Here is a 23,269-nt window from a genome sequence, read left to right as displayed (position 1 = left end):
ACTCATTAAGTATGCTACAAGAGATTTTGAAACAATTTTCTTACTTTTTGGGAGTGATGAGCATTTTTTGTAGGAACTAAAAATATTTAATTGAAGATTAAAAGCTAGTTCAAATTGTTGTCCATTTTATTTTTTAGCAAATTCTGAAAAAATTTCGGCAAAGTGCCAACAGTAATTGAGAAAAACCAAAAATTTTACCTGTAGAATAACACTCTCAATAATAATACACTTCACCAATTCAACCACCAAAACTCAAATCAATATAATTCTCATTCTTTTCCATAATTCAAAATAAAATTTTATCTTAAATAGTTCAAATTAAGCTATGCACAATGCATTCAAAATAAGAAATTTACATTTGCATTTAGATTTGTAAACATAAAATCCAAAAGATAATAATATTATATATTAACTGTACAACTGCTCAGTTACAAAAGTACATATGACTACAAAATTATTTACATCAATAAATTACAAGGGTATAATTAAATACCCATACAAAAATATCTGGGTAGTCGCCACAATCAGCAGCTCACTCTACTGCTTTTTCCTTGTCTCTATTTGCGACAGCAAAAGAAGCTATCGTTGAGTATAAAAATACTCAGTGGTGCACAATAAAATGTAAAATGTGTAATATAAAACATTTATGAATAATTCACAATTTAAAAATCTCACAATCACATTTCCAAATTTTTCAAAGCTCATTATAGCACAGTATTGGTCAAACAATTTAATAAACACAGTGTTGTCAATTTATACACAACTTAAGTCATGACACAAAATTTTCTATCAATGTCGTGTTGTACACTATGACAAAACAATCTACAACCTCACTAATCGAAATCAATGAGGGAGGTGGCTAGCTAGCTAATGAGCACTCATCCGATCTCGACCTCAATTGGTAAGCCAGAGAGGGAGGAAAATAATCGATCTCAACCCCGTAAATGGAGGAGGAATAATGTGGTACTGTCATGCTAAGTGTGAACACAAAATCAATTCAAAATAATTTATTCAAATAATTTGTGAGAAATCTGGTCAATTTCTAAAGTTATATTCACAATCATAAATAGCAACACAATTCATAATTAACTCAAAATCAAATTTTCAAAAATCATATATTTAAACAAAAATTACTGTGCATAGACTTGATATGAGTCACCTCTAGCCCTTAACTCAGTCTCTTAGCCCTTTCGGGTCTTTTTCAACTGAAATACACAATTGACAGTGTTTCAGTATCTTATCTCACAATAAATCTAATAATTAATTTATATATGCTCAATTCTGGCCATAACACGCTTAAACTAACGTTCTTGGATATTTTCATTTTGGGGTTACTATTCAAGTCAAAATATTGACTTTCTTATACTTAATAGGTATGAAAAATCCAATTACACTCATATACCACATTTTGGGTGTCTAATTTGTTGGTTTTGATTGTTTCTTCAAATTTTAGGTCTCTTAGGTACAATTTCAAAATTTTCAAATTTAATGTCCTATTTTGTATTGTTCTATTGATTATGTTGCTGTGGGAATTTGGCAAAGTATTCTTCATAAAACTTGTTCCTTATTGTCTTAATTTTACTTCACTTTTTGAATCACTCCATTTAGAGTTTTGTAGCCCAAGATATGGCCATTTGAACATGGCTGGCCGGATTGGTTTAACCCAGATTTATGGGCACCTAATTTGGTTCTGGCAGTTTTGGACCATTAACTTTGGGTGGCAAAATAACTGGGTTATGGACAGAATTTGGGCTAGTGTTCTCAATAAAAGTTGTAGTGCTATGTTATACCTTTCCAATGCCACAAAACTCAGGTCATTTGGACCTGTATAGCCCAAGTTATGGCCAAATGTATTGTTCATTTAGTTATTTTGGTACAGTGGCACTGCACTACACCCGAGTTTAACTTAATTGTTCACTATGTTATGGTCATTTTCTGGGCATGATTCTTAAATGAAAAATGTGTCATTATGTGTCTGTTTTCATTTTCAATTGGCCTCCTACCAATTGGATTGGTAAATTTTCAGTTTTGATCCTTGAAAGTAACCTAGGTCAAGCTGCCAGAATATGAATACTAACCAATCCGAATTGCAATTTGGTTCTACCAATTCACATACACCACAAATGGTCCCAATTGACCATTTCTCAAGTCATATAAGGTCAATTGCATCAATTGACCAATTCCCTAATTTTTTTCCCATTTTTCACATGCTTAAGAACCCTAATTACCTAAATTTAATATCTAATGAAATCAAAATATATATTCATTGTTTACACCTCTAATTCACCTAAATTAGCAATTCAATTGCACCGAATTCATTCAATTCAAACCCTCATATAAGCTGGCCGAATTTCTAATTACTCCCCCAACAATTGTTTTATTTTAAATTTAAGTGAAAATCTAAGTTAAATCAACTTAATACATGTGCATCAAACTAAAATTTCAAATTAAATTGCTTACCTTCACTTTGAACTTCAATTTTTCATTTCACTCCCTTTTTCTGTAACACCCCTATTTGCATAACCCAGTATATTTCACTGTTCCGGTGACCGGAGTCGGTCCGGACAATTAAGGGGATTAGAACCATACTTAAGACAACTAGATAAACCATAAACACAAATAATTAGTAATGTCCAATTAGTTAAGTATAAACAAGAAAAACAGAACATAAGAGGTTAAACGAGCCGAGAGTCACAGCGATGGGTGACCTTCTCGGGAACGACTGCGAAGTTGTTTTAAACTCAAATTTCGAATCGTAAAATGTGACGCCGCGGTCCTTAGGACCCTTATGAACACAGTGGAAAAGAGAAAATCACGAAAAGAACTGTTAAGCCAGTCAAATAATTAGATCAGGGAGTCGGAAGAAATACTGAATTATTTGCAAACCGGGATGAACTGACGAGGGCAATTTGGTCAATTGACCCCGAGAGCTGACTCCTGACCTAACTGTCAAATAAAATCGGAGAAAAGAAAATTTCGGAATCGAGAATTAAATTAAAGAACTAATAGAAAAATAAAAAAAAAAAAGAAAATGGAAAATGGAAAAGTCAAAAGGTGATGATATCATGCATGACCTCATGCATGATGCCATAAAGAATATAATTAATTAATTTATTTATTTACACTTTTGGTCTTCCATAAGACTTAAAAATTCATAAAAAAAAGAAATAAAATCATTTCTTTTTCTTCAAAAAACGCCCTCATCTCTCTCTCACTTTTATCTCCCAAGGTTCCTCCATTAACAAGCTTTTAAAGCTTGAAAAACTTAGTTCTTCCCCACAAATTTCAACCCTAAACCCTAAAAAGCTTCTAAGTTACCCTAGAAAAGAAGATTAAAGAAGAATAGGAGGGAAGAAAGTGGAATAATTGAAGCTTTGGGAATACTTCCTGAAAGGTTAGTCAAGAATCCTCTCAATTCTCTTTATATTCATGAATTTGCACTTGAAATGAACTAGTATTGATGAAAATAAAATAAAAACAACATATTTAGGAATATAATGAAATTCAGCCAGCTTAAAGGTAACTTGAAATTGATGGATTTTGATACAATTAAAAGGGTAGGCAAGCTTGATTGAAGGTGTAGTTGAGGTTTATATAGTTTAATTGCATGAAATGAGCTTAACATGGAAATTAGGGTTTTGGACATTAGGGTTTAGAGACCAAAAATGTGAAGAAGTGCTAAATGATGTCTTTAACATAGTTTAAGGAAAGAAATGGCCATTTGTGACCTAATTAAGTGTGTTAGAAGTGTTTGAATCAAAGCCAAATTCGGATTGGGTATGCACCATGACCAAAAGTCAATTTTGAGGGACCAAAAATGAAATTTTACAAGTCCAATGGATATGGGACTAATTGGGGATGAAAATAGGCACTAAATGACACAATTTTCATTTAGGAAGCATGCCCAAAAAGTGACTAAAACCTAGTGAACAAATTGACTAAAATTGAAAAATTACAGGCTACCCTGCACAAACTGACCAAATGAATAGTATTTGTTCATTTGGTCATAACTCTAGCTAGGCAAGTCAAAATGACCTAAAATTTTACCAGTTGTTAGATGAGATATAGATCCAAAACTTTCATGAAGAACACCAACCCAAATTATACCATTAATCCAATCAAATTACTGAGCAAAGTTGGTAACCTGAACCTGCAGAACTGTAGATTACCATATGAACAGTAAAGTTTCAATGGCTATAACTCTCTCTAGAAAACTCCGATTTAGGTGATTCTTGAACCGATGGAAACCTAAAGCATAGTAAAACATTTCATATGAAGAAAATTAGACCAAATTATGGACCTAACTTGATCAAATTGCTGAATGAATTTGGAATCAATAATCTACGAAAACAAAATTCTACAGCATGAACAATAAACGTAATTTGCATATAACTTGAGCTACAAAACTCCAATTGGTGTGATTCAATAAAGAGAATAAACTTAAGATAATAGGGAACATTTTCTATGAAGGAAGTTTTGCCAAATTCCAACAGTAAAATGACCAATGGAACAGTGCAACCGATACACTAAAAACTGAAAATTGATAATTTTGCCTAAAAGACTTAAGTGTTGAGAAAATGACCAAAACTAATAAGTTTGGTGACCAAAATATGGTATGTGGGTGAAGTTAGAGTTCCCATACCTATTAAGCCTTAGAAAGTCAACAATTTAACTTGAATAGTGTAGTGAATAGTAACCCGAAACACAAAAATTTCGAGAACGTCGAATTTAGCACGTTAGAGCTAGGTAAAAGTGAAGTTAAATTTATTTTTGGATTTATGTTAAGTTATGGTACTGAAACACTGTGAAACTATGTGTTTCAACTGAAAAAGACTTGGAAGCTCTGAGAGATTGAGTCAAGGCCTAGAGGCGACTCACGTCAGGTCTGTGCACAGTAATTTTTATTTAAATATATGATTCCTGAAAATTTGATTTTTTTTTAGTTAATTATGAATTGTGTTGCCATTTATGATTGTGAATATGACTTTGAAAATTGACCAGATTTCTCATAAATTATTTGAATAAGTTGTTTTGAACTGATTTTGTGCTCACACTTAGTATGACAGTATCACATTATTCCTCCTCCATTTATGGGGTTGAGATCGTTCATTTCCTCCCTCTCTGGCTTACCAGTTGAGGTCGAGATCGGATGAGTACTCATTAGCTAGCTAGCCACCTCCCTCATTGATTTCGATTAGTGGGGTTGTAGATTGCTTTGTCGTGGTCTACAACACGGCATTGATAAAAAATTTTGTATCATGGCTTAAGTTGTGTATGATTTGGCAACACTGTGTTTATTGAACTATTTGACCAAATTGTGTTATTATGAATTTTAGTAACCTGTGAAATGTGATTGAGAAATATTTAAATTGTGATTTGATAATGAATGATTCATGTATTATATTTTAAATTTTTATTGTGCACCACTGAGCATTTTTATACTCAGCGATAGCTTATTTTGCTGTCGCAGATAAGAGCAAAGAGAGAGCAGCAGAGTGAGCTGCGGGATTGACAAGAACTCTTGAACACTTTTATACGGTTATTGTTTTATACCCTTGTAGTTATTTTGATGTAAATACTGTAATATCATAAGTATCAATGTAAAGTGAGCAGTTGTATAATAAATTGTAATAATATTATTTTTGGAACTTCTTTTTGTAAATTAACATTTGTAGTTTGTGAATTTCATACCTTATGCAATGTGAATGAAGTTATTAAATATTTTGAGATGATAAACTTTGATTGGATTGTAGAAATATTTTTGAAGTGGACTAAATTGAGTTGACTCTTAAATTATTTGGTGGTTGGGAGTTGTGTAAAAATATTGAAAGTGTTTTTCACAGGTATTTGAAAAACTGTTTTCTCAAAATACAGACAGAACTCTGTCAAAATTTTTATAAAATTTGCGGTAAAATTTAAAATGGACAAAATTTTTACTAGTTTATAAGTTTTGAATAAATGATTTTAATTCCTACCAAAATGCTCACCACTTCCAAAATGCAAGAAAATAGTTTTAAAATCCCTTGTAGTGTACTTAATGAATTATCGGTATGTGAAGTTCAATAGTTCATTAGGTATTTTACGGGATCATGTTATGCCTTACAGAGGGGTAAGGTGTGACATTTTCCTTTTCTTTTCTTCTTCAAATCACCTTCTCAAGTGAAGATAGCAAGCTTTATGGGGGAAATTTGGGAAATTAGGGTTAAATAAGTGAAGAAGTAAGCTTGCAGCCAAGCTTTCATGGAGGTGTTTCAATGAAGGAGAGGGCTGGAGGTTTCGGCCAAAGCTTGAAGGAGGAGAAGAAATGGGTTTTTCTCTTTTTAATTTTTGTATTTTTATGTCTTTAAAATGATTTTTGACTTGGTCAAAATTGGTGGGAAAAATAAAATGAATTTTAACATCATGTGTGATGTCATCCACATAATGTCATAACTCAAAGTTTTATTCTTTTTCTTTTTCTTAAATTTTTTAATAGTTCTTTAATTTAATTTTTGATTCTGAAATTTTCATTTCTCCGATTTGATTGGACAATTAGGTCAAGAGTCAGCTCTAAGGGTGAATTTATCAAATTGCCCCTCGCTGGTTCGATCCGGTTTGCAAGTTATTCGATATTTCTTTCAGATCCCTGACCTAATTATTTGACCTGCTTAACAATTCTTTTCTATGATTTTTTCTTTCCCCCTGTATTCGCAATAGTTATAAGGACAGCAGCGTCACATTTTTCGGTTCAAAATTTGGGTTACGATGGCCTTCGCAGTCACTTCCAGCTCATTTAATTTTTTATGTTCTATTTTTCTTATTTATACTTACCTATCTGGCAATCATTAATTATTTGCATTAAAGGCTTATCTAGGGGTCTTAGATGTGGTTCTAATCTCCTTAATTGTCCGGATTGACACCGGTCAGTGTAACAGTAAAATGTACCAGGCTATGCATATAAGGGTGTTACAATTCTCCCCCCCCCCTCCTTAAAATAAATTTTGTCTCGAAATTTTACCTGGCATTAGTCTCTGAACAGCTGTGGGTGTTGTCTCCTCATGTCCTCCTCTCGTTCCCAAGTAGCCTCCTGGCCTGAATGATGGTTCCACAGCACCTTAACCAATGGTATCTGCTTGTTCCGTAGCTGCTTCACCTTATAAGCCAGAATCTCTATAGGTTCTTCCTCATATGTGAGATCTGGATTCACTTCAATTTCTACCATTGGTAACACATGAGATGGGTCAGATCTGTACCTCCTTAACATCGATACATGGAAGACATTATGTATCTTCTCTAACTCTAGAGGTAATGCCAAATGGTATGCCAAAGGACCCACTTTTTCCAAAACCTCATAGGGCCCGATGAAACGAGAACTTAGTTTCCCTTTTCTGCCAAATCTCATGATTTTCTTCCAAGGGGAAACCATGAGGAATACTTTCTCGCCCACTGTATACTCAATATCCCTTCTCTTCAGATCAATATAGGACTTCTGACGGTATGATGCAGCTTTGAGTCGATCTCTAATTAATCTGATTTTCTCTTCAGTCTGCTGAATAATTTCTGGCCCAATCATCTTTCTTTCGCCCACTTCATCCCAACACAATGGAGTTCTACATTTTCTGCCATACAGAGCTTTATATGGAGGCATCCCAATGCTTGATTAGTAGCTGTTGTTATAAGTAAACTCAATCAGAGGCAAGTGTGTGTCCCAACTGCCCTCAAACTCAATCGCACAAGCCCGTAACATGTCCTCCAAGATCTGAATTACCCTCTCAGACTTGCCATTTGTCTGTGGGTGGAATGCCATGCTGAAGTTCAGTCTAGTTCTTAAGGCTCTCTGAAGACTACCCCAGAATTTAGAAGTGAACCTAAGATCTTTGTCAGATAGAATGGATACTAGCACTCCATGCAGTCTTACTATCTCATTAATGTACAACTTGGCCAATCTTTCTAAACTGTAGTCCATCTGGACAGGCAGAAAGTGAGCAGACTTTGTCAGTCTGTCAACTATCACCCATACCACATCATGACTCTTCTGTGTCCTCGGAAGTCCCATCACAAAATCTATAATTATTCTCTCCTATTTCCATTCTGATATTGGTAGTGGATGTAACAAACCTGCTGGTACTTGATGCTCTGCCTTCACTTGTTGACAAGTTAGGCATTTGGAAACAAATTCTGCTACATCTCTTTTCATACCCATCCACCGGTAGTGTTCTTTCAGCCCTCTATACATTTTAGTACCACCAGGGTGCATAGCAAAAAGAGACTCATGTGCTTCCTTCATAATGATCTGCCTTAAATCAACATCATAGGAATGCACATCCTGCCCTGGTGTAGCAGTAAGCCGTCATCTCTCACTAAGAATTCTAGTTTCTTGCCCTGTCTGACTTCTTCTAATAGCTTCTAATATTTTTGGTCATTCTGAGCAACCATTCTGATCTGATCAATCAACACTGGTTGTACATGCAATGCAACAGCTGTCTGCCCCTCATCATTAATCTCTAAACTGGCATGCAATGCTCTTAACTCATGTACCATAGACAAAGGAGAAACCTATAGACTTACTATAGTCTTACGACTTAAGGCGTCGACCACAACATTTGCCTTTCCTGGCTGATAGTCTATCAGACAATCATAGTCCTTAATCAATTCTAACAATTTCCTCTATCTCAAATTCAACTCTTTCTGAGTGCTCAGATACTTCAAACTCTTATGATCTGTGTAGATATAACACTTATCTCCATACAAATAATGTCTCCAGATCTTAAGAGCGAGCACAATAGCTGCTAGCTCTAAGTCAGGTGTCAGATAATTTCTCTCATGCAGTTTCAGCTGGCGTGATGCATATGCAATGACATTTTGATCTTGTATCAGTACACAGCCTACCCCATTGTGAGAAGCATCACTGTAAACTGTGTATTCTTTACCCGAGATAGGTAAAGTAAGGACTGGAGCTTTAGTCAAACATTTCTTCAATGCATCAAAACTCTGTTGGCATTTATCCGTCCATTAAAATTTTATATCTTTCCGAAGCAGCTTAGTCAATGGAGATGCCAACATAGAGAAACCCTTCACAAATCGGCAGTAGTATCCCGCTAAACTCAGAAAACTGCGAATTTCTGTGACATTCCTGGGTGGTTTCCAATTAAGGACAGCTTTTATCTTACTAGAATCTACCTTGATGCCTTCTGCTGATACTATATGCCCCAAGAAGGATATTTCCTTCAGCCCAAATTCATACTTTGACAATTTTGCATATAGCTGTTTCTCCCACAAAGTCTGCAGTACAATGAGCAGATGTCTATCATGCTCCTCTGCACTCCTCGAATAAACCAAGATGTCATCAATAAACACCACTACAAACTGGTCGAGGTATGGTCTGAAGATAGTGTTCATCAGATCCATAAAAGTAGCAAGAGCATTTGTTAACCCGAATAGCATGACCAGGAACTCATAATAGCCGTAGCGGGTTCTAAAGGCAGTTTTAGGGATACTCTGCTCTTGTACCTTCAGCTGATAATAACCCGATCTCAGGTTAATTTTGGAGAACACAACTGCACCCCTCAACTGATCAAACAAATCATCAATGCGGGGTAATGGATATCTATTCTTTATTGTTACCTTATTCAACTGCCGGTAGTCAATACATAAGCGGAGAGTACCATCTTTCTTCTTAACAAATAACACTGGTGCTCCCCAAGTTGACACACTAGGGTGGATAAAGCCTTTGTCAAGCAGCTCTTGCAACTGCACTTTCAATTCTTTCAGTTCTGCTGGTGCCATTCTATATGGAGTTATAGAGATTGGGTCCACACCAGGCATAACATCAATTTCAAACTGCACCTCTCTCTTCGGAGGCAATCCTGGCAACTCATTAGGAAACACGTCTGGATAATCACATACAGTAGGGATGTCCCTTAACACTGGACTCCCCACTCGGGTGTCCATCACATGTGCCAAGTATGCTTCACACCCTTTTCTGATCATCTTTTTGGCCAGTGTAGCTGAAATGATGTTTGATGGCAATAATTGTCTCTCCCTGTGTATTACTACATCACCATACTGAGGAAGACCAAAAGTGACTATCTTCAGCCTACAATCAATCATAGCGTGATGCCTGGCTAACCAATCCATGCCCAAGATGATATCAAAATCTCTGAAGGACATTTCAATCAGGTCGGACAGAAAAGTGTGTCCTTGGATCACCAAAGGACAATCCCTATATATTCTATTTACCCTGATCTCTTGGCCTAATGGACTAGTTACTAGCACATCATAGTCCATTCTTATACACAAAACAGTAGTAGAACAAATCACACTAGTACTGACATATAAATGTGTGGAGCCAGGATCAAATAGCACATATACATTTTGGTCAAGGATAGAGAAAACACCAGCTACTACATCTGATGTTTCAGCCTCCTCCTGCTGATGCATTGTATACACTCTGGCTGGTGTGCCACTGGGTTCTGGCTGATTAACAGTGCTTTGACTTCCTGGGGTGCTACGCCTACCTCTGCCTCTACCTCTACTAGATGGCTGTGACCCTCTTGGAGTAGAGGCTTGGGCTGATCCCTCAGATGTGGCAGAAGGTCCAGATCAACATGGACTAGTACAATTTTTGGCGAAATGTCCGGGCCCTCCATAGTTAAAACATGCACCAGTGGCCTTGAAACACACCCCACCATGTGTTCAACTATAGGTCTCACACTACCGGACTGATAAAGCTCCCTGAGGTGCCTGCTGGGTCTGCTGACCAGACCGAGGTGGTCTTTGACCAGAGAATCTGCCTCTACTAGAACTGTGAGAGCCAAATCTCCTAGATTGTTTCTGCTTCCCAAAACTGCTCTCAGTAGATTGGCCAGTAGCTTTCTCGGTTTTCTCTTTCTCTTGGGTATTCTTCTTCACTGACCCTTCCATTTCAATCCCTTCACATTCCAAGGCTTATGATATCAACTCAGAAAAATTATGGTGTCGGAACCCCACTACTTGTATTCTCAATGTAGGCCTTAACCTGACCTCAAACCTCTTGCATCTGTCTCTGGGGTGGAGACCAAGCTTCCAGCATAGTGGCCTAGCCTTGAGAAGTCCCGATCATATTCTGCTATGGTCTTGTCCCCTTGCTTCAGATTCAAAAATTCTTGCACTTTCATGTCAACATAGGCATCGGGGACCTATTTCTGTCTGAACTCCCTCAAGAAATCTGCCCATGTAAGAATAGGTGGCTCAACCAGGCTATGGGGGATGGTCTTCCACCATTCATACGCATCACCTTGCAGAAGAGATACTGAGTGTTCAAATTTTAATTTCTCAGCACATTGCAGCTTTCTGAATACCCTTTCCATCCGTTCTAGCCACTGTTCTGCTTCCAGTGGGTCCACGGTGCCCTTGAACTCAGTAGCCCCAAATTTCATTAATTTTTCATATTAGCGAGCCAGGGGCTGTGGTTGTGCTGCAGGTGCTTGCATCTAAGCTTATGGTGGCACATTTCTCATCATTTGTTAAAAAAATGTAGCCATCTGCTGTGCTTGAGGAGGAGCTGGAGTGGCTGACCCACTCACATTCTAGAGTGCTGGGGCTTTCCCTTAGGCCTCAACCTCAACAGATTGCTCTACGAAATGATCTCCCTCTTCCATTCCGTTTTCAGAAATTTCTACTTTCTGAGATCAAACACAAAGAGGTTGACCTCCATTAGTGCATATTCATGATGTAAATATGTCATATGTATCAATTTAGGACACTTGAGCAGTTGTACTTATCAAAGGAAATATGCACATGCACAATCAAAATTCATTTCAAAATCAGGCTCTGATACCACTAAAACATGTCACACCTTACCCCTCTGTAAGACATAACATGATCCCGTAGAATACCTAATGAACTACTGAACTTCATCTACCGATAACTCATTAAGTACACTACAAGGGATTTTGAAACCATTTTCTTACTTTTTGGAAGTAGTGAGCATTTTTGGTAGGAACTAAAAATATTTAATTGAAGATTAAAAGCTAGTTAAAATTGTTGTCCATTTTATTTTTCTGTAAATTCTGGAAAAATTTCGGCAGAGTGCTAGCAATAATTGAAAAAAATAAAAAATTTTACCTGTAGAAAAACACTCCCAATAATAATATACTTCACCAATTCAACCACCAAAACTCAAATCAACAGAATTCTCATCCTTCTCCACAATTCATGCCACGACCTAACCTATAGGCCGGACCGGCACTAGGACCTGGGTCAGCCTAAAGCCCCCGAGGCCCGTAGTAAACCTAACTATTTCTCAACCCAACTCTAAGGCCCATTTCGACTTTTGGGCTAGATTTCTGGCAAACCGTGAACCCCACGAGAAAACTGAGAGTACTAGAGCGCTCCACTCGTCGAGAGCTTCGGGCAATATAAATTTCGAAATTTTTCGACATCGTTTTTTAGTAGGTCCCATGAAACTTCGTAGTATTTTTTCGAGCGTTAAATGAGTTTAGAAAATTTCGTAAAAATTATATACTAACCCCCGTGTTGTGGGTTTCATGTAGGTACCTTCAATTCGCGGAAATTCGACGGTTGCCTAGGTCTGTGAATTTCCGGCCAGACAAACCGGCTATCGAAAAAGTCTTGGAATTGGATCGAGATTTCAGCTACTCCACTATTGTCAGACGTCCCGAGTGCATTTCCGAGATCAGAATCGGCATAAGTAAACCCGAACCTCACTTTTTCTTAATTTTCTAGTGCTTGAATGGGATTAAAAATCCATAAAATATTCATGGTAGCTCATAAAATTATGATTCTTTTTCCCTTACCTTAGTAATATTGCTAAGGACCGTAGGGCAAAGTTTTAGAATTTTTAGAGCTTATTTGGGTAGTTTTTGCAAAAAGGGACAATTATAAGGACTAAACTGAAATTTTACATATTATGATTGATGACTGTTTGGATGGGCCCAGGAGGGACTGTGTGATATGATTGAGTTGTGGGTGTATGGTTTGTGGATATAGAAGTGTGTTTTAAGCCCTTTTGCAGGTTGGGTAGGTCTTAGGTATAGGGGAGATTCTGCCGGATTTTCGGCACGACTTAAGACATCTTTGGTCTTTTTCTTAGTTTGTATTGAGTCAAATTTATTAAATGATTGTAATAAAATTGTCAGGTAAGTCGAGACAGCCTTCCTCCTCCACCCAGCCGCCACAGTGACTTCGGTTGAGTCTGTGAGTAAAATATTAATTTTAATTGTAATTTCGATATTATTATATATTCAAGTATGCCCATGCATCACTTATAAATATGTATTTATATAGTTAAACTCTAGACATATTTTATGTTGCATTCACAACTGTTAAAGTGCCATGGATATTGTTGTGGTAATTTAGAGCATTGTGAGTGTGGTATGGTGTTGGTTATGGACAGGACAGGTAGGCACGGTTTGAGATCTTCACTAGGACCCAGTCCTTCGGGGTAGACACGGCCTGAGTTCTTCGCTGGGACCCCGATTTGGTTTATTAAGCGAAAGTCCGGCTTGAGTTCTTCGCTGGCACAAGTTGAATTAAGAGGGCTGTATAGGGGATCAGCTCCCATATATGTACTGTTTGACCTTATGGGGTGTGTGAGTACTCCAAATTATCTTTTTGTTGTTATGATGCAAAAATATTGAGGATGTTGCATTTCACTCTATAGGGTACATTAGATTTAGATAGCTATAGAGATTATGGTTAAAATTGATAATTTACTCTCTGAGTCGAATGCTCATTCTTGTTCATTATTTTTTCAGGCTACAGGAGGATTATTATTGTGGTTAACCTACTTTTCTTCTTCGTAGGTCGTTTATTTATGTTTGTGTAATTCTGTAAACTCCTAGAATTTTTCACATGTGTTAGAAATATTTATTTGATTTGGATCTGTAATATAATTTGCCATGTTGGACCTGTAAACTTATTATATGCATGTATGTTGGACTGGATGAGGGAGCTGAGCTTTCATTTGACTTTATGTTGTTATGGGTATGTGGAGGGTGAGCTGAGCTCCCCAATTGATGATATATTGTGTTTATAGGTCGAGTGAGTCAAAAAATCTCCCTTAAAAGGTCCATTTTATGGCCGGACTTTGTCCGGTTGAATTCTTGAAATTGAGCCCAAATGGGCCTTAGAGTTGGGTTGAGAAATAGTTAGGCTTACTATGGGCCTTGGGGGCTTTAGGCTAGCCCAGGTTCTAGTACCGGTCCGGCCCATAGGTTGGGTCATGACAATTCAAAATAAAATTTTATCTCAAATAGTTCAAATTAAGCTATGCACAATGCATTCAAAATAAGAAATTTACATTTGTAGTTAGATTTGCAGACATAAAAATCCAAAAGACAATAATATTATATATTAACTGTACAACTGCTCAGTTACAAAAGTACATATGACTACAAAATTATTTATATCAAGAAATTACAAGGGTATAATCAAATACCCGTACAAAAGTCTCTGGGTAGTCCTCACAATCAACAACTCACTCTGCTGCTTTTTCCTTGCCTCTGTCTACGACAGCAAAAGTATCTATCGCTGAGTATAAAAATACTCAGTGGTGCACAATAAAATATAAAATGCATAATATAAAATATTTATGAACAATTCACAATTTAAAAATCTCATAATCACATTTCCAAATTTTTCAAAGCTCATTATAGCTCAGTTTTGGTTAAACAATTTAATAAATACAGTGTTGCCAATTCATACACAACTTAAGCCATATCACAAAATTTTCGATCAATACCGTGTTGTACACCATGACAAAGCAATCTACAACCTCACTAATCGAAATCAATGTGGGAGGTGGCTAGCTAGCTAATGAGTACTCATTCGATCTCAATCTCAACTAGTAAGCTAGAGAGGGAGAAAAATAATCGATCTTAACCCCATAAATGGAGGACGAATAATGTGGTACTGTCATGCTGAGTGTGACACAAAATCAATTCAAAACAATTTATTCAAATAATTTGTGAGAAATCTGATCAATTTCCAAAGTCATATTCACAATCACAACTAGCAACACAATTCATAATTAACTCAAAATTAAATTTTCAAGAATCATATATTTAAACAAAAATTACTGTGCACAGACCTGATATGAGTCGCCTCTAGGCCTTGACTCAGTCTCTTAGCCCTTCTAGGTCTTTTTCAGCTGAAATACACAATTGACAGTGTTTCTGTATCTTATCTCACAATAAATCCAATAATTAATTTATATATGCTCAATTCTAGCCATAACATGCTTAAACTAACGTTCTTGGAGATTTTCATTTCGGGGTTACTATTTATGGTACTATTCAAGTCAAAATATTGACTTTTTATACTTATATGGAAAATTCAATTACACTCACATACCACATTTTGGGTGCCTAATTTGTTGGTTTTGATTGTTTCTTCAAATTTTAGGTCTCTTAGGTACAATTTCAAAATTTCTAGATTTAATATCCTGTTTTGTACTGTTCTATTGATCATATTGCTGTGGGAATTCGGCAAAGTATTCTGTATAAAACTTGTTCCTTATTGTCTTAAATTTACTTTCCTTTTTGAATCACTTCATTTGGAGTTTTGTAGCCTAAGATATGGGTATTTGAACATGGCTGGCCGGATTGGTTTAACCCAGATTTCTAGGCACCTAATTTGGTTCTGGCAGTTTTGGACTATTCATTTTGGGTGGCAAAATAACTGGGTTATGGACAGAATTTGAGTTAGTGTTTTTCATGAAAGTTGTAGTGCTATGTCATACCTTTCAAATGCCACAAAAATCAAGTAATTTGGACCTGTATGACCCAAGTTATGGCCTCATTTGGTCATTTTGGTACAGTGGCACTGCACTATACCCGAGTTTAACCTAATTGTTCACTATGTTATGGTCATTTTTTGGGCATGTTTCCTAAATAAAAAATGTGTCATTATGTGTTTGTTTTCATTCCTAATAGGCCTCCCACCAATTGGATTGGTAAATTTTCAGTTTTGATCCTTGAAAGTAACCTAGGTCAAGCTGCTAGAATATGAATACTAACCAATCCGAATTGCAATTTGGTTCTACCAATTCACATACACCACAAATGGTCCCAATTGACCATTTCTCAACTCGTATAAGGTCAATTGCATCAATTGACCAATTCCCTAATTTTTTTCCCATTTTTCACATGCTCAAGAACCCTAATTGCATAAATTTAATATCTAATGAAATTAAAATATATTCATTCAATTGAAACCCTCACATAAGCTGGCCGAATTTCTAATTACTCCCCCAACAATTGTTTTGTTTTAAATTTAAGTGAAAATCTAAGTTAAATCAACTTAATACATGTGCATCAAACTAAAATTTCAAATTAAATTGCCTACCTTCACTTTGAACTTCAATTTTTCACTTCACTCCCTTTTTCCTTTTCTTTTCTTCTTCAAATCACCTTCTCAAGTGAAGATAGCAAGCTTTTATGGGGAAATTTGAGAAATTAGGGTTAAATAAGTGAAGAAGTAAGCTTGAAGCCAAGCTTTCATGGAGGTGTTTCAATGGAGGAGAGGGATGGAGGTTTCGGCCAAAGCTTGAAGGAGGAGAAGAAATTGTTTTTTTTTCTTTTTAATTTTTGTATTTTTATGTCTTTAATAATGATTTTTGACTTAGTCAAAATTGGTGGGAAAAATAAAATGAATTTTAACATCATGTGTGATGTCATCCACATGATGTCATAACTCAAAGTTTTATTCTTTTTCTTTTTCTTAAATTTTTTAATAGTTCTTTAATTTAATTCTCGATTCCAAAATTTTTAGTTTCTCCGATTTTATTGGATAGTTAGGTCATGAGTCAGCTATAGGGGTGAATTGACCAAATTACCCCTCGCTGGTTTGATCCGGTTTGTAAGTTATTCGATATTTCTTCCGGATCTCTGATCTAATTATTTGACCTGCTTAACAATTCTTTTCTGTGATTTTCTCTTTTCCACTGTGTTCGCAATAGTCCTAAGGACTGCTGTGTCATATTTTTCGGTTCAAAATTTGGGTTACGATGGTCTTCGCAGTTACGATGGTCTTCGCAGTCACTTTCTGGGAAGGTCACCCATCGCTGTGACTCCCGGCTCATTTAAGTTTTTATGTTCTGTTTTCTTATTTATAGTTACCTATCTGGCAATAACTAATTATTTACATTCAATGCTTATCTAGGTGTCTTAGATGTGGTTCTATCCTCCTTAATTATCCAGACCGACACCGGTTACCGTAACAGTAAAATGTATCAGGCTATGCATATAGGGGTATTACAAATATACTCACAAAATGAGTATGATATAAATATGAATATTAAGATTAACGTATCATAACACGATTATAGATAAAATTAATAATGACTACATCTGTTAGATAATACATGTAGTACTCAAATATAAAATGAAAAAGTTCTCTAAACCTATGTGTACGTCTACCTTCGTTTAACATAAATATTAAATGTTTCACCATAGAAATATAATAAGTTAATAAGAGAAAGGGAAAGCCTTAAGATGAAGGATTTATAAGTTTTAAATATTGATACAGACATAATATCTAAAATAATTAAACAACGAAAAACAATAGTTTTAAATTAGTACTTATATATCATTATTAAATATTAATATGTGTTATGATGATGATTGGTTGACCAATTACACTTGGATTGATGTATTTAAATGAATAATTTCTTGTATTTCCAAGTGAAAAATATGAGCACCATTCATTGCACTCCCAACTAACAAATCTAATTATTAAAAGATAAAGTGCTTCAAATGGTTGCAAATTTGCAATTCATGGTGGGAAGTTAGTGGAATTATTTCAAAATTGTTTGTTAATGAGTTTGGATGATATTGACCTTTTGATCTCACATTGATTAACCAAAATAAAAAGTAGTTGTGGTATCAACTTTAAGGTCTCAATTTTACCATTTCCATTAGATAAAAGTCATGTTGGATGAGATATAGAGACTTGAGTGACGTGTGATAGCATTAACGAATGAATTTGTTAGAAATCACTTGGCAAAAAGTAGAGCGGGTGGGGCTAAAAACCTTGAAAAGTGAAATTTCATTGTTTTCTTTCGACGGAAGAACTGCCACATCCCACATGTACCTCACCTTCGCCATTATCCAAGTGCCTTCGCAATTGTTTGAGAATAGAGGCATGAGTCCATGAAAAAAGAAGACTAAAATTAATTGCGCTTGATCCATTCAATAAGTTAGTTAACCTTCGACCAATTACAAACCCATTAGAATTCTTCTCTTTTAGATGTTGAGTGTTGACAAATATTATTAAAAAAAAAAACTCCCTGAATAACACTGCAAGAAGAGGGAGGAGAGGGACCCTTTCCAGATATCAGAACTGTTTAAATTATAGGAAAGAGACTGATAAAAGATTCAAGCAAGAATAAAACAATAGTACCACTCTGCGGCTGCTTCTTCAATAGCCAGAGGCATACAGAAAACAACCAAATAAGAGACTAGTCGAACAAATTTGACGTGCACAAAGCAAGAACTGAAAATACTACCTCACGGGTATTTTTAATATTTGACACAGATAAATCCCATTAATCAAACAGCATCCACTGAACAGAGTTTTCATACGAGTAGACAGCAAAATGATAATGAAGCCATGGAGAGATAACTGGAGAGTCTTTTTAGGGCATTCCCCTGTATGTTCCAAACTTCACCAGCTCAACACGAGAGTACAAACTATATATTGCATAAGCAATATGATATATATACCTATATGACCTTGAAAGCTAGAAGTAGGTACCCTCAGGAGGTTGGACTAGCTTCCGGTTATGCGGGGCAGCCATCTCCTTCTTCAGCTGTGTCAATATATCCTCCATAGTGTACTCCCGCTGCCAATTTGCAAGAAGTCCAAACTTTTTTGATTCCACCTGCAGCAAACATATGATAACAAGTTAACTATGGACATTCTCAAATTTTTATAAAGGTACCCTCCTGTTCAATACAGGTACAGCCAAATAGAATGTACCCCCCATAATCATAACAACAGCAGTCTATATAAAACTCAACAGCAATGGACACTACAATTTCTTATTTAGTTCCACTCCAGTTCAATCACAAATCAATAAAGCAGCCAAACAGGTTAAATCTCCCATGATAGAAGAACAGTAGTGCTACATAAAAGGCAACAGTACAAGATCCTCCAGTGAGTGTTGCTGTAACTAACAAAAGCAGCACTTCTGTCCATCAGAGAAAAGAAGAATCAAGGAAACACAATAAAGTACATCTATCATTGTCCACAACTCAATATAATAAAGTTGGATAGAATTGTGATATAAAACATAATTGAAGTTCTTCAACATAACCATACCACTCCAGTTTCATGGTTAACGCAAGTCATGTTGATCCGTGAATGAAATCGAACACTTGGTGGCTTCTCAGGATAATCTTTATCACAGAACAGCTTCAACTGATAAATTCGACCTTCATGTACAGTCTGACATGAAAAAGAGGGAAACTGTTGAACTTGTAAACCTTTAAAATATGTAAGAATCCCAAACACAAGACGCAAAGGGCAAAACTTTTCATTCAATCATTCTGCAGTATGATTTACACAAAGTCACCAACAAAATTAGAGTTTTTGAACCCAACATAATGAAGAAGAGATTTATATGTTCCTTGGATTTAAAAGATAAAGAACTGAATTTTGAATACACAAAGTGATCTGAATCACTTTAAACTACGTAATTTACTAGTATACTCTAATGATCACCATTGGTTGCAAATCCACCTTTTAAGTATGTAAATTTACAAAGGAATGAAGCAAAATGATCACAAGGGACTTCATAACTTCTTACAACAGTAGCCATAAGAAATAGGATAACTTATTAAGAATTTTTTTTTTTTTAAAAAAGGGAAAATAAAGGACAGCCTGTACCTACAGGCCAATTGCTATTAATAAAAATTGAAAAAAGAAGTGAGAAAAGTTGAAATAACATAAGTTTCACTGAATAGACAGGTTGAAACCCTATCCATAGTAATTCTGACACCATCTAAAATTCAGAACCTTAGGGGTAAGTACAAGTTAAATACATAACAGCAATCCAGATGGCACATTTTTTTGCTTTCTTTGGCCATAAGCCACTGCAAATTCACAATTAATCAAATCCAATGATAAATTGAAATAGATAGAATGTGTATATGTACATGCATGAACACAATGGTTCACCTGCTGGAAATGTTTGGCAATAACTATTACACACACAGGCACACATACATACACTGACACATGAGAAGAGAAAGAGAGAGAGAAAGAGTAATCACATTGTGAGGACCAATGATTGTGCCAGTCCAGGATCGCATGTAGATGTCATCTCCATCATCCATTCCATAGCTTACAGTTCCATCCCCAATACCTTTTTCACCACGTTCAAGTTCCTCCAGCAATCTGAAGTTCCGAGGCACTGCTCAGAAGCTCAATCAGTTAGTGTCACACATGATTCTGCAATATTAATCAACAGAAAATCCCAAATAGACTGCAAGTACCAAACCAATTCATTCTCCACATAGTTGTTTAACCATGAAAATTCTTCTGAAAGACAATACAAACTCCCTTATTTAATAAATCAACTATACTGTACTCATTCTGCAATATTAAAGCACCCCCTGATTTATATGTGAACAGAACTAACACACAGAACTTTTAACAAATGAATGTCTGCACATCCCAACCGTCCTTGACATATAGCTGCTTGGGATGCTAAAATTCACTTTAGCAATCATTCTACTCAACTCAACTAAACTAAACCTTTATCCCAAAAATTTGGGATCGGCTATATGGATTCTCTTTCTCCACTCTAAACGATTTTGGATTAAACCCTCGGAAATGTATAATGCTTCTAAGTCATTTTATACTACTATCCTCTAAGTCAGTTTAGGTCTACCCCTTCTTTTCTTTCTATCCTCTAATCTAATGTACTCTACTTGTCTAATTGGAGACTTCATATATCTGCGCTTCACATGACAAAACCACCTCAATCTCCCTTCTCTCAACTTATCCTCAATTGGCACCACTCCTACCTTTTCTCTAATACTCTCATTACGGACTTTATCTAGTCTAGTATGGCCACTCATCCACCTTAACATTCTCATCTCCGCAACTCTTATTTTAGACACATACGACTCATTTAGTACCCCACATTCACTACCATATAACATAGCCGGTCACATGACTGTACGGTAAAATTTCCCTTTCAACTTTTTAGGAATCTTGCGATCAAATAAATTTTCACCTTAGCAATCATTATTTCCCCAATTTATTAAAAAAAAAAGTGTTCATAGCAGTAAACTCAGAGAACTTAGTATATCAACCTTAATGCATTTACTTAACTGGTCTGAATACAACCAGCAATAGCTGCTTCTGATCATTTCTAGCAAAATATTTTGCAATATGTTTATCTTCTATGTGTAATTCTGTTGTTTCATCATCTATCCATATACCATTTTATATTAGGAAAAATAGCTACAAGACTATATAACCAAAAATTCAATTCAATTAGATAGCCTTGAACTTTTGTCAACTTCAAAATTGAGTCCAACAGGTAACTTCAAATTAATTTCTGATTCTATCCTTAAAATAAATAAATGAATAAATAAAATAAAATAAACTGATCCATCATTCAGACTTAAAACTAATGGAACAGAAGCAAAAACCTATAACTTTTAAATTTAAGCAATAACATTTACTACAAACATACATAAATAAAAAACACTGATGTCCGTTGTGCATTATAAATAAGTATGTCCTATTAATATAATAAGTCAGTAACTAGGATGCCACAAACTTTCCTCCAAGAATGGTACATACACATCATGCGCACCACAGCAGTACATGCACGTGCATGGATAAAGAAGATTTTCCACTCAACAAAACAAAAAATATCCAATTCCAAGTTATTTCATTCGAATATCATATATCAGGAGGGATCAAGCAGCTGCTAAATAGTAATACTCCTATATCCAATGAATTCACCTTGCCATTAAATAGGTTGAAGTTATTTTCCATAATACATGTTAAAAGAAATGAAAAGAAATTTAACAGCACCCACAACACAACTTGATGACCCAAAATATTCACAATTTCAAGGGAGCTATCAATTTATAGTTTATAACCATCACAGAACAAAGCCTGACCAGAGTTTGGTTGAAGTGGTTAATGATATCAAGTTATTTACCAAAAAGCAGAGAAATAGAATCAAATAGAGTTTTCATCACTCGATAATCTAAAACAGCTCCATTACATAAAATCCATCAGATGAAAGCAGCAGGAACACAAGTTAAATTGCACATAATTGATCTAAAAATTAGGCAAAAAAAATCAGATTTTTCGCAAACTTAATAATCTCCCAAAAAGCACAAAACAGAAACCATCAAATACTTCAAAATAGGAAAATCTCCAGGTATATCTCATTACAGAAGCCAACAAAAAGCCACAACCCCAAATCACAAAAATGAAAACCCACCCACAGCAGATAAACATCAAACGGACAAAACAAAAAAGAATAAAACCCATGAGCAGATTATACGACATAACAAACAAAAAGCAGAAGATCAGAGTCAGGATAAGAAAAACCCAAAAAGGGTATGTTGGTATACGATCAAGGGACTCACCCACGACACTAGATCCTCCTGAGCCAAGCGTCATGGGTGGTTCACAGCAATTTCCCCGAAGGCGTTAGTTGAGATCTGATTGAAGAGAGAGAGAGAGAGGGGTCAGGGGTGGAGAATCTAGGAAAAGACTGGCGAGGCGACGAAGGCAAAGCAGAGAATAAAGCAGAGAAATTGAGGACGAGGGGACACAGATTAAAAAGAAAGGAAAAACAAAATAAAGTTTACAGGCTACTTGAGAGAATGATGGGTAGGATTTTTTTTTTTTTTTTTTGGTTTATGGACCTCTTCTGAAGTAAAGGCAAAGCCCATCTTTTGAGTTCCACTTCACTATTTATGTAATTGGGCTATGGTTCATTTTGCTTCTGCCCAAAATATATCATATATATAATTATTAAAAATAAAAATATTAATTTTATAAAAAAATTCAAAAATATATCTTATTATCACAAATAATAAATAGTCAAACATTTGTTGTCCCAAAATAGTTCAAGAGGGGGGTGAATTGGACTTTAACAATTTTTCGGCCCTTGCTTGTAGCCTAATGAAAAATTGCGGCTTTGTTCAACTAGGTGCTTATCTATATAAAATGAAAGTAATATGTGCTTCAACAATGTGTTCCTAAGTTGCAATTCAAGCCTCAATCAATGTATATGACAATAACTAACAAA

General features: G+C 35.6%; 1 protein-coding gene across 1 annotated transcript; it reads right to left on the bottom strand.

The window, feature by feature from the left end:
- Nucleotides 1-18,475: 18,475 nt before the first annotated feature.
- Nucleotides 18,476-22,848, bottom strand: LOC110632663 (ubiquitin-conjugating enzyme E2 variant 1C). Its single transcript, XM_021780971.2, has 4 exons — nt 22,602-22,848; nt 20,256-20,395; nt 19,303-19,428; nt 18,476-18,862 (listed from the first exon to the last, which is right to left on the bottom strand). Exons 1-4 carry the CDS (start codon nt 22,633-22,635, stop codon nt 18,722-18,724), a joined length of 441 nt encoding a protein of 146 aa, XP_021636663.1. The 5' UTR covers nt 22,636-22,848; the 3' UTR covers nt 18,476-18,721.
- Between the last annotated feature and the right edge of the window lie 421 nt (nt 22,849-23,269).

The sequence above is a fragment of the Hevea brasiliensis genome, chromosome 3, assembly GCF_030052815.1.
Source record: "Hevea brasiliensis isolate MT/VB/25A 57/8 chromosome 3, ASM3005281v1, whole genome shotgun sequence".
Lineage (NCBI taxonomy): Eukaryota > Viridiplantae > Streptophyta > Magnoliopsida > Malpighiales > Euphorbiaceae > Hevea > Hevea brasiliensis.
This window is presented reverse-complemented; position numbering and strand designations above follow the sequence as displayed.

Excerpts from the sequence above, each read along its gene's own strand:
- LOC110632663 (XM_021780971.2), bottom strand. The coding sequence starts at position 22,635 with ATGACGCTTGGCTCAGGAGGATCTAGTGTCGTGG. Across the intron at positions 20,396-22,601 it reads AGGAGGATCTAGTGTCGTGG|TGCCTCGGAACTTCAGATTG; the intron begins GTGAGTCCCTTG and ends GCTTCTGAGCAG. Across the intron at positions 19,429-20,255 it reads CAATCATTGGTCCTCACAAT|ACTGTACATGAAGGTCGAAT; the intron begins GTGATTACTCTT and ends TTTTCATGTCAG.